Below are 11,269 nucleotides of genomic sequence, written 5' to 3' on the forward strand. Positions count from 1 at the left end.
ATTGGTGCGTTTTGGAATTAAACGTACATTTGCCTCTTAGACATAGTGGAGTTGAAGTAAAAGTACAGAAAATTGGAACTATTCAAGTCAAGTAACGTAATGATACCTCAAAAAGTACAATACTAAGTATCATTAGCATGATACTAATGTTTCCTATTCCTGAATGACTCACCGTCATCCCCTTGTGACATATATCCATCAGGTTGGTCATTTAAGTTGGGACTGCTGTTGACAGGTGGTTCATAGGCAATCAGCAAATTAATGGTTGCCTGTAAAAAGAAAGAAAGAAGGCGAAGAAGAAGAAAAAGACAAAACACTTTTTAATGAGTAACATTGCATCTAAATGTTTGAATTGAAGATGTAATGTGTAAATGTAACAACAATAATAAACATCCAGTTTATATAGAGCTTTTGTGTGTGTGTGTGTGTGTGTGTGTGTGTGTGTGTGTGTAAGGGGGGGGGGGGGGGGGGAGTAGATGGCATAGGTGGATTTTTTATACACTGTAAGTAAGTAATTACCCCAAAGGCCTGCTGTTTCTCATTGACCAAGGACACATTCCTGGATGGGAGAGACTTGGTTTGACCACTGGCCAAGTCCCTCAGAGAAACTTTAGCTGAGCCAATGAACCTGAAAATCAATCACATAATAATAATCATTATTAAAGTGTCATTGTACTGATTATTATCAGTTTGGGGACAATAACACATACTTTACTCTCCACACAAGTTCTACTTCCTGATTAGACGCACAACCTTACCCTGACAGATTTATTCTTGGCTGCGAGCTAGTGACATTGTTTTTGTTAAACTGTGGTGTTCTTTGATTTTGTCACAATATTGTATATGAATTTATTTTATTGTTCATCGCGTCATCCTGATCGACTTCTAATGTAGTACATATAGCCTACTTAACAGTAGGTTCTCGCTGTCCAGATAATGCAGATAATGGCCCTGCAGTGCTTGGTACTGTACCTCCAACACAGGGACACAGTCAAGTACAGTAGATGTGTCAAATGCATTTATTTGTAGAGAGTGCCAAGATGGTACAAGCCAGAGCACATTGTTGTCCATGACGCAAACTAGCTAGGTTGCATTAGTATGGGATGAGTGAATTTAACAGGTGTACTGCAGTCACACACAGTTCAGAGCCCAATTAGTTTGGACTCCAGGTGTGACTGTGATTGGTGATCCTTTATTCCTGGGTGTAGCCTTTTCTTAACCTGTATCATACACAGGGACTGCCCTTAAGTCAGACCTCCTGTTAGTCCGACCTGTGCTACGGATTTCAAATCACTGGTGGCTTCCTGTGAGGTTAGGGTTAAGTTAGGGTTTAGGATATAGTGTTAGTAATGGTCAGACTAACGCGAGGTCGAACCAATGCCAGCCACGCTACAGTGTCAAACACTTTTAATCTAAACCGACTTGTTGCCTGAAATATTGTCATTTTTACCTCTTTATGTCCTAATAAATATTGCATTGGAAGTTATGAGTGACTTATGAGTTATTCTATTTTAATGACTTATTTTAGGTAGGGTACTGTACAGTATACTGTATGCATATCATCTTCTTGGACTTTGACGCAACTTGGCAGGCATTTCACTTGGTTGAGCCAAACACAATGCCGCAAATCAAACAAACTACATTCTAGAAAATTGCCCACAGCCGCCAGACAACGTGCAAAATGGACAAGTCTGACACATTGGCATGCGTTGGCTACACAACACCGCTTCTGACGCAGTTGTGTGCCCGTGCCGTAGCCTAAGTCAATGCACTGTTGCCCTTAGTGAGATGACTGTGCTGAAAGGTGGCAATGATACAGTTGAGTAAAGTTGTTGTGGTTACCCTTTCCTCTTCCTATTCATGAACCTGTGGTAAGACTAGCGTAGTTCCCCATTTGTTTTGAAATGTGTTTGCTTAATTGGGTGTATATTGTATTTCTGGCCTCTGACAGCTTACACTTCCCAGTTTCACTTCTTCACATTACATATTATTATTGGGTCAACACATATCGTTGCTATAGAGCGGCGCAGTCCCTCCCCCTTTCAGAACAACGAACGGCCAAGGAAATGAAAACGCAATGCATTTCCCCATAGGCAGTTTTTATTTAATTTATTTAAAGACCTTTTAAGCGTCGTACGAAGCCAACTCTTGTCGTGACAAATCATGACAACACACACAATATTTCGGGCCAAACAAAGAATTAGAAAGTAGAAAAAAACGGCAGGTTACAACACTTTTTTTGTTGTTTTTCTTCTTTGTAATTATTTGTTTGGTCCAAAATATTGTGTGTGTTGTCATGATTTGTCACGACAAGAGTTGGCTTCGTACGACGCTTAAAAGGTCTTTAAATAAATGAAATAAAAACTGCCTATGGGGAAATGCATTGCGTTTTCATTTCCTGGGCCGTTCGTTGTTCTGAAAGGGGGAGGGACTGCGCCAACTAATAATTGTCAATACTAGATTTGATTTGATTTGATTTATTTATTAGATCCCCATTAGATGCAAGGTGGAAATGTATGCCCCACCCAGTTATTATATCTGTGTCCCTTTTATGCCCATATATGGAGTTATTTGTCAGGCATTCCCAAATATGGAGTCTATGCAGTGTGGTGGAAATTTAGAATGCCATAAGTGGAGACAATTAGACAATTGAATATACACATGATTGGTTACTGTCTTATCATCTCATTTAATCCATCCTTCACTATTGCCTCATTTCAAGTGACCAGCAGCTGTCACTCGGCCTTTACTGTTCCTAATTTATGTTAACGACATGACTTCAGCTTGTGACTGCAACTTGTTCCTGTTCGCAGATGACTCAGCACTGCTGGTCTCGGACAGGAACAAACTGCAGGTTGAAAAGACCCTCAGCTCTGAACTCGGTAGAATCTGCACCTGGCTCGCTGATAACAAACTATCCTTACACCTGGGAAAAACTGAATCCATCCTCTTCGGATCAAATAGTAAACTCAGCAAGGCAGATGGCTTCTTGGTTAGAGTGGGTGACAATATTATCACACGAAAAGATCAAATTACCTACCTAGGTTCCATCCTGGAGGCCAATCTTTCCGGTGATAAAATGGCCACCAACGTAATCAAAAAAGTCAATCAAAGAACAAGATTCCTTTACAGGATCTCCTCACTGGTCAGCAAAAACACCTTGAAGACCTTAACAGGAGCCCTCGTACAAGGTTTCTTTGACTATGCATCCACCTCTTGGTACCACAGCACCTCAAAGGCCCTTAAAACAAGGCTCCAGACCTCCCAAAACAAACTGGTCAGGCTCCTACTTGGCCTCACCCCCCGAACCCACCTCACCCCTGCCCACTTTGACAGGCTGGGAAGGCTTAGGGTCGTCGACAGAGTACAGCATCTTGCAATGGGTCTGGTCCACAAGATTCGATACACCACCAAGATACCCATGTACCTGTCTAAATACTTCCTTAATGTAAACGAAGTCCACACCCACAACACCAGAGGGAGTGCAACAAACCATGTACAACCCAGATTCGGCACAAACAAGGGACTAAATTATTTTCGCTCCTATGCCACCAAAATGTGGAACGCCCCACCAACAGTCATTAAGACATGTGAATCCCTTGACTCCTACACCTACGGATGGCTGCAATTCAAAACTGGCCTCTGTAAAATCTGAATCCCCCCCACCCCCCCACCCCATTTTCCCTCACTGTATATTGTATCTTTTCCCTTTTTTGCTTCCCATTATGATGAAATACTGTTCTGTTCTTTAGCTACATAGAAATGTCTATTTGTATGACTCTAAATGTTTGTATGTCTTTAAATGTTTTGATGAATTGAACAATGTGGACCCTGTTGTAAACAAGTGTAATGCTTAATTGGGTCGTCCACTCACAGTTGACAGTCTTTGTATTGAGTTTGTGCTTAAAATGTACTGTAAATTCTACAAACTGTTAATAAATATTTCAATCAATCAAAAGCCACCATGTCTAATTAGGCCACTGTAGCTATGTACCTACCCCATTCTAGAATATGAGAACAAGTAGCACCGATGTTGCTAGAATAGAGTCATTCGACTCTCTCCATGGTAGCCCATGGAGTGCAGGACCCACACCTGTCAGTTGTCATGTTTAGCTAGACCACTGTATTTGTGTAAGCTACTACATTTAGAATCAGACCTTTTTCCTTCCTGTAGTAAGGTGCCACATATATCCTGTTGTTCTCTCTCCTCCCACAAACCAAGGAAGGACATGTTTTAGTATGATCACCTGTTACTGACTGTCAATGCTATTATTGTGAGTGGGTCTGGGAGAGAATAAAGGGGAAAGGTGGTGATTGATTAGGAGAAGGGATGGTGGAAGGAAGCTGTTGCTATGCTGTAAATTGACCGGAAACATGAAAATAAAGAACGATGACTGAACTATTGAGATGAGTCCTGTGTCCTGATATCCTTCACTCTGCTGAGATCGTGAGACTGATAAATGCTCCTACAGCAGCTGTCAGCACATCATTGTGATGTCAGAACAGACCAGCTCCATATGTGGAGATCTAGAGGTGATCAGGTGTGATCAATTGGCTAATTTAGGCCCTGTCCAGAATACGGTTGGGATTCGTTAGGATTTTAACGGTTCCGGATCCTTACCGGATCCCTCTTAACGGTTCAGGTTCCTAACGGTTCCCTTAACGGTTCCTAATATAATTTTTTACATTATGCTTATATTATAACTAACCTAACCAAGTACATAATAAACACAAATTCAATTATTGTAATTGCACTTTACAATTATGAGGTGGCACTGTTATTTAAACTTCACCACCAGCTAGCCACCACAAGAATATCATTGTTGCAAATTGTACTGTATATTGCAATTTGTACTGTATATTAAATATACAGTACACATTGCAATAATGATATTGTTGTGGTGACAAATGTTGTGTCTTTAATGTTCAGATGAATTTAATATGAAGGACCCCAGTTACCCTAATGGAAACAAGCCACAGTGCTTTCTTGGGTTATAAAATCCTCTTAGCAGGCCTTGTATTGAACTGTAGGCTACGTTACTGTGCTTTTTTCTGCAAACTGTTTATAAAGTAATCAATCTATGGAGGTATATATGTACCAAAAGGCTGGGCTCTCAACAGTCACGCGATTAATTTAGAGACAATTCAAAAGCAGTTGAGTTGCTTATAAGTTGTAACTTGTAAAAATAAGTGCAGACAAATTATTTTTTATTTAATTAATCGCTCTATAGTTAACGTGATTCATAAAATATCAGACAGAACGACGTTGAGTCATTGGCGTTCTAAATTCACCATTAAAAAGCTCTGTAGAAGTTAGTAGTTTTTATTTTCTAACGTTAATAGCCTGGGGAAAGTGAACCAGTCTGGCATCATCCTTGATGCAAGACCGCAGGCACTCAAACACGGTGTGCCTAGATTAATCTCGTGAGTCGTGGACTTGTGTAGGCATATTGATTTTGAGATGTTTCCTCAATGTGGACGTGCAACAACCTTTGCAGGAAACTATGGCATCACATTTATTGAACTTTGAGTGCTCAGCCTCAGAGCCATTTCCCTCTCTGTTAACCACACTTTGGGCATCTCTTCGACATACTGTCCCGCTCACTCCGCGGCGGTGACCGGTCGCTGAATGCACAGAACAGTGGGCGTATCCTCCCCGACCCCACTCACTCATGTAGGTGGGGTGACGTCACCCCAGGCTCCGCTTGCATGCATGCACAGACACAGTGGAGCTAAATGACGACTCATGAGAACCGTTTGCGAAACCGTTAATAAAAACACGATGGATCCACAATGTCGGAACCCTACTCCAGAACCTGGGCAAGGGCCCTGTCCAGAGCCTGGGCAGAGGCTTTAGTGCAGGTTCAGGGCAACGGTGTATCCCACCTACTCAAGGCCGGGCACTGCACTTCCTGTGGTGCGATGTGGAAGGCATGTGTCAAATTTGAAGTCGGTGATGCAAACGGTTCTCGAGTTAAGTGGATTACAGACGTACACACACACACGGAGACGGTGCATTTATAGATATAGATGTTGACGGCAGCAGGAACGAAGGATTCAAAATATTTCCAAGTATTATCTTCATATTACTAATTAACAATGGGACCATACCAATTTCAGGTTGGTTTGGTATGATAGTGGCACTGGTGAGTATGATGAATTCTTTCCAACTCCCCAAAACATCTAATCTAAAATAACCTGCAATCTATAGCTACAGTATAGATAGCAAACCTTTTGTGATAGCAGTACCTTTGTGAACCGAGCACAGGTGATTAACAGACTAACGTATGCCCCCCCCCCCCCCCCCCCCCCGAGATACAGGGAAGTAAACAGTGATACAGGGAGACAAACAGAGATAGACTACAGGGAGACAAACTGATACAGAAAAACCCTGTTCTAGACAGCTGCCCCCTTCGGCGCCACGCCATAAGAACTTGAAAGATTCCAAAGCATTATAATTAATGATGAGGAAGTCAAAACAATTTCAGTTTAGTTTGGGTCTAGCATTGGATTGATTCCAGTAAGAGTTTAGTATCATATTGGAGAGCTGCATGAGGAATTCTCTCCAACTCCCACAAGAGAGTACATTATCCAAAATAAGCTGTCACAAATATAGCTTTGCATCGTTTAGTTTGGCAATAGAGGCAGACTCTACTGTACTGTGGTATTATTATTGTAGAATGTATTGTAGAGCTATTTGGCAGGAGCACTGTAAAAGTGAATAAATGTCAGCATTGCTTTGATAATAAGAACCATAGTGAGTTCCACTGGCAAGCCTGTAATAAAGGGACTGAACGACTGAAAAGCAGAAGGATGGAAACAATAAGTGTGAGCCACAGGCATGTGCTGAGCGCTACATGCCCTCATGAGAGGTGGACACACACACACACAGTACAGTCAGACACCAGAAACACTGCTGTGCATATATATATATATATATATATATATAAAATATACCGGTATACAGTTATACACATATTTATACCGTAGTGTTATGTACACACAAAACACATGAAAGAAGCCACTGAGGAAAAAAGGGGTTGACATGTGTTTACAGCAGTGTCTCAAGTGTGAGCGGTCACATTCCTGATGACCACCCACCAACACCACCCCCCCCCCACACACACACACACACAGACACACACACACGCACACACGCATGCACGCACGCACGCACGCACGCACGCACGCACGCACGCACGCACGCACACACGCACACACACACACACACACACACACACACACACACGTGAAATAGGCTCTGTGCACAGCTGTAGTGCCGGGGTTTCCAGGAGGTTATGTGAAAGTGTCATTATGTGTTTCTGGTTCAAATCTGCTGCTGAACCAATCAAATTAAGTTGTGGGAAACTGAACTTCCTTCTGGAAAGGTGGGACTAATGCACAGACCCTATTAACTATCTTAATATCATTGTCTGCAATTAATAAAAGAAAAAGGTCGCCCAGGCGGTGGCGTAACCGTCTGGGCACCCGACTGGTAATCCAGTCGCAGTGTGCCGCGGGTTCGACTCCCGAGCCCGACACAGCCTTTACTGCATGTCTTCCCCCATCTCTCTCCCGTTTCCTGTCAGCCTACTGTCTGTCCCTTCAAAAAACCAATAAAAGGCGTAAGCCGCAAAACAAATATTTAAAAAAAAGAAAAAAAAAAGAAAAAGGTCGTTCATAAATGGTAAATGGTGCATTTATATAGCGCCTTTATCCAAAGCGCTTTACATAGATTGTGCATTACATTCACCCATTCACACACACATTCATACACCGATTGCGGCGGAAGCCATGCAAGGTACCAACCAGCACATCGGGAGCAATTTGGGGTTCAGTGTCTTGCCCAAGGACACTTCGACATGTAGACAGGAGGAGCCGGGATTCGAACCGCCGACCCATGGATCATTGGACGACCTGCTCTACCTCTTGAGCCACAGTCGCCTCATATCATATTACATTATAATAAAGGTGTCTAGATTCAACCCTAACCCTATTAGAGCATAATCTGAATATTTGTGAATCTTGTGATATAATTACGGTAGTCGAACAACATGTTTTTCTCCTTCATGTCTGAACAACAGACCAACCTTTTAAACACAGTGGTGATCATAATAAACACATGGTGTCCCATGTTTAGACCTGTGAGGCAGGACTAGTTCAAACAGTTTACAATAATAGGATAATAAGTGCATTTACATGTAAATCCTCAAACAAACCAAATCAGAGCCCACAAAGCCATATCCTCTCATAAAGAAAAGACAGCTGAAACACTTCAGACAAACTGTCATGCTTATACTGGCATCACAGACTAGAGTTAGGGTTCGGTTGTTTCAAACTGGGCTTGACATAGAGAGCAGTTCAGCTTGTTGATTTGTACCATACGGACGAGAAATCACAACCTAACCACATTGAATCCTAGTGTCGCTATTCTGGGCATGTCATTATTTGGTGTACACACAGGGAGAAAGGAGGGGACCAATTAAGTAACAGAGCCCTGGGGGGACCCTCGGTTAAGTCAACCAAGTGTGTAGTGTTTGCAGTACTCCCTCTAACTGAATCATTCTCTGAACTGAAATCTGAAAGTGCATACAATGCATACCGGTATATACAAGACGATGTATATGTAGCTCTCTTTTTCAACCAAATAAACCGTTAGGCTGCCAACTAGACATCACCATCTGACAATGACAAGCCAGCGCAAGCTTTCTGGCTCTGCTCTCCCTTCCTCTCCCCCACGTGTTGCTAGGTTACGCTAGGCAGTGACCATGGAAAAATGACTCGAGTAAAGTTAGCCCAGCGCTGGCAGCCCTCCGCCTGCATTACATGCAATCACTGAGGTGACTCAGACTCGAGGAAGCCATACAAGACATTCTTGGCTAAGAAACTAAAAAACTATTATGTTTCTGCATTTAAGTGCATTTATAGATTTGGAGGTTCTTCTAGTGTTTTTTTTTAGATATATAATTCTATGCCTTGACGATGGTGATCTAGTGATTCTAGTCAAAGATATCCCTGATGGGAAGTTTAGACAAAAGGCAAAACTTTCACTGAGGGGAGATAAAGCTCCTCCTCTAACACAGCATGCCTGGACATGGTGGCAGAGAGGTTCTGTGGTTTGGTTTGTGCCTGTAGTCATTGTAATGTGATATACTCTGTAGTCTGTATGTACCAATAGCAACCTATAAATCTCAGTAGCGACATTGAGGTTTTCTACTGCATTCACAATCACAATCGAATTTGTCCAAAGTCTGAAGACAAACAAGTCCATTTAAAAGTATGATCTAATACCAATGTTCTCAAGCGGGGGAACCCTCAGTGATTCAACTTTCTCTCTGCTATTATCTGTATTATCAGGACATAACACCTATTGTAGAATACCCACCTATACGGTACACTGTCATCACTGTCAGTAATGGAGTAGACTTTACAATAGTAATTGTCATGTGCATAATTGATCTCACGTACCTCACAGAAAGCCCTAATTTAGCTTGTTAGCGTGTGTGTGTGTGTGTGTGTGTGTGTGTGTGTGTGTGTGTGTGTGTGTGTGTGTGGGGAAGGACATCATTTATTTTTGTCACACTTACTTGTCTTTTCCAATGGTTTCATAATCTTTCACAATCACATCTATGAGTGAGGAAGGATCCAATGGAAGACCTTTCAAGTCAAATTCAAGAACCTACAGTCACGAAGAAAAGAAAGACAAACGTTGTTGATTTATGAATAATATAGCATCTTCTCTAATAACTGCTAATTGAACCCATTGAAACCGGGAAAGAATCTGTGCCATTTTAGATTTTAGCGTTGGCTATTCAAAAATAGCAGATCTAGCTTGTACATCTGTTATTTTTGAACATTTTTTAGGGAACTTTGGAAAAATGTTGAATGATTTTTAATTATTTAACACAAATTTTCTCTTATGGGGGTCCCTGGGACAATGTTCAGATGGGGGCACAAAAAAGCTTGAGAACCACTGACTGAGAAGTCATTTAGAATAGAATTGGCCTCAGGTCTTAATGGGTTAACCCAGTTAATCATTGTAAAGTAAATACCTGCACAGTATTCGATCATGACCATTAACTAGGCCTATTCACCACTTACATCATTCCACACAGGATTTAATTCATTGTCGATAGCCTTCGTTTTCTTCTTTTCACCTGTAAGCAAAATGGAATTTAGGAATCCTTAACAAATTGTTATAATTCAGACAGTATAATTTATATAGGCTCTGACTAGTTCAACAGTGAAATGAACACAATTGTCTCCCAAGACACAAGATTGGAGAAGACTATAAATTGTGCATTTATAATCAATCTGACAGCCACTGTATAGCCAGAAAGATAGCAGTGGAAAAGACTCTGGCATGAGGAAAGGAAAAGGGACATTCAAAGCCTTATAAGGATGCGTTTTTGGTGTATGAAGTTTAAGCTGAGTAGCTGAGGTTTGTCTACAAAATCAGACATAATGTTACTTTACAATTACAACAAAAAGTTAAGCTTATAGCCTATGTGTTTTAGCCTTAGTATAGACACACAGTCACACACTGTCACAGACACACTAAGTAAGGTATTCAAACATATATCTCACCTTTAAACACAACTGCAGCAATTGGATCAGGGCTTCCCAATTTCTTTTTGGGGATGCCACTGGCCGACTCCACCACCACACGCAGCATCGTCACTAAAGTTCTGTCATATTCTCACAGTCGCACCATGCATGCTCATTCACCAGAGAGAGAGAGAGAGAGAGAGAGAGAGAGAGAGAGAGAGAGAGCGAGAGAGAGAGAGAGAGAGAGAGAGAGAGAGAGAGAGACCGACAAATCAGTGAGTCACAGAAAATCATAGCCTACCACTGCAGCTGTGGCCCGAGTTTGTTATTTACTATAGGCTACAAAGGCACCGTAAATAGTGATTAGTCAAAAGATGTTTTATGAAATGTAGTTTTATGAACATATCAGTCAGTGTCAGTGAGCATAATTATACTATATAAAGGCAAGTAGGCGACTGAGTTGTTGACTTATAGTGACAAAATTCTGATGATTTACCAACCTGGCTGGCAGTCAGACCGCTTTGTTTAATTTATTTTCCTTTATTACGGCGCCACCCAGTGGTGATGGACATTATAGCTGTTGTAGCACTTACGAAGGTACTGTGGCTCTGCTGTAAGCATGAGGGGCCCGTTTCAAGACCAAATATGAGGCCCCCATACATACATAATTATTCTGTTAATACAGGCTTTGAGCTGAGGGCTAGAGATAGGCTAGAGAAGA

At 41.6% G+C, this 11,269-nt stretch overlaps 1 protein-coding gene across 3 annotated transcripts in view; it reads right to left on the reverse strand.

Annotated features, from left to right (window-relative positions):
- The window catches only part of myofl (myoferlin like), a 45,313-nt gene extending 34,591 nt beyond the window's left edge, over positions 1–10,722 (reverse strand). For all 3 annotated transcript variants that reach the window (XM_083775598.1, XM_083775597.1, XM_083775596.1), the window contains exons 1-5: positions 10,588–10,722; positions 10,102–10,157; positions 9,588–9,679; positions 520–628; positions 173–269 (exon numbers count right to left, since the gene is read on the reverse strand). In XM_083775598.1, coding sequence (XP_083631724.1) covers positions 173–269; positions 520–628; positions 9,588–9,679; positions 10,102–10,157; positions 10,588–10,675 — 442 coding nt within the window. In that variant the 5' untranslated portion in view covers positions 10,676–10,722. The remainder of the gene's footprint in view (positions 1–172; positions 270–519; positions 629–9,587; positions 9,680–10,101; positions 10,158–10,587) is intronic.
- Positions 10,723–11,269: the final 547 nt, after the last annotated feature.

This window comes from Protomyctophum parallelum (genome assembly GCF_964188405.1).
Source record: "Protomyctophum parallelum genome assembly, chromosome: 10".
Taxonomy (NCBI): Eukaryota; Metazoa; Chordata; class Actinopteri; order Myctophiformes; family Myctophidae; genus Protomyctophum; species Protomyctophum parallelum.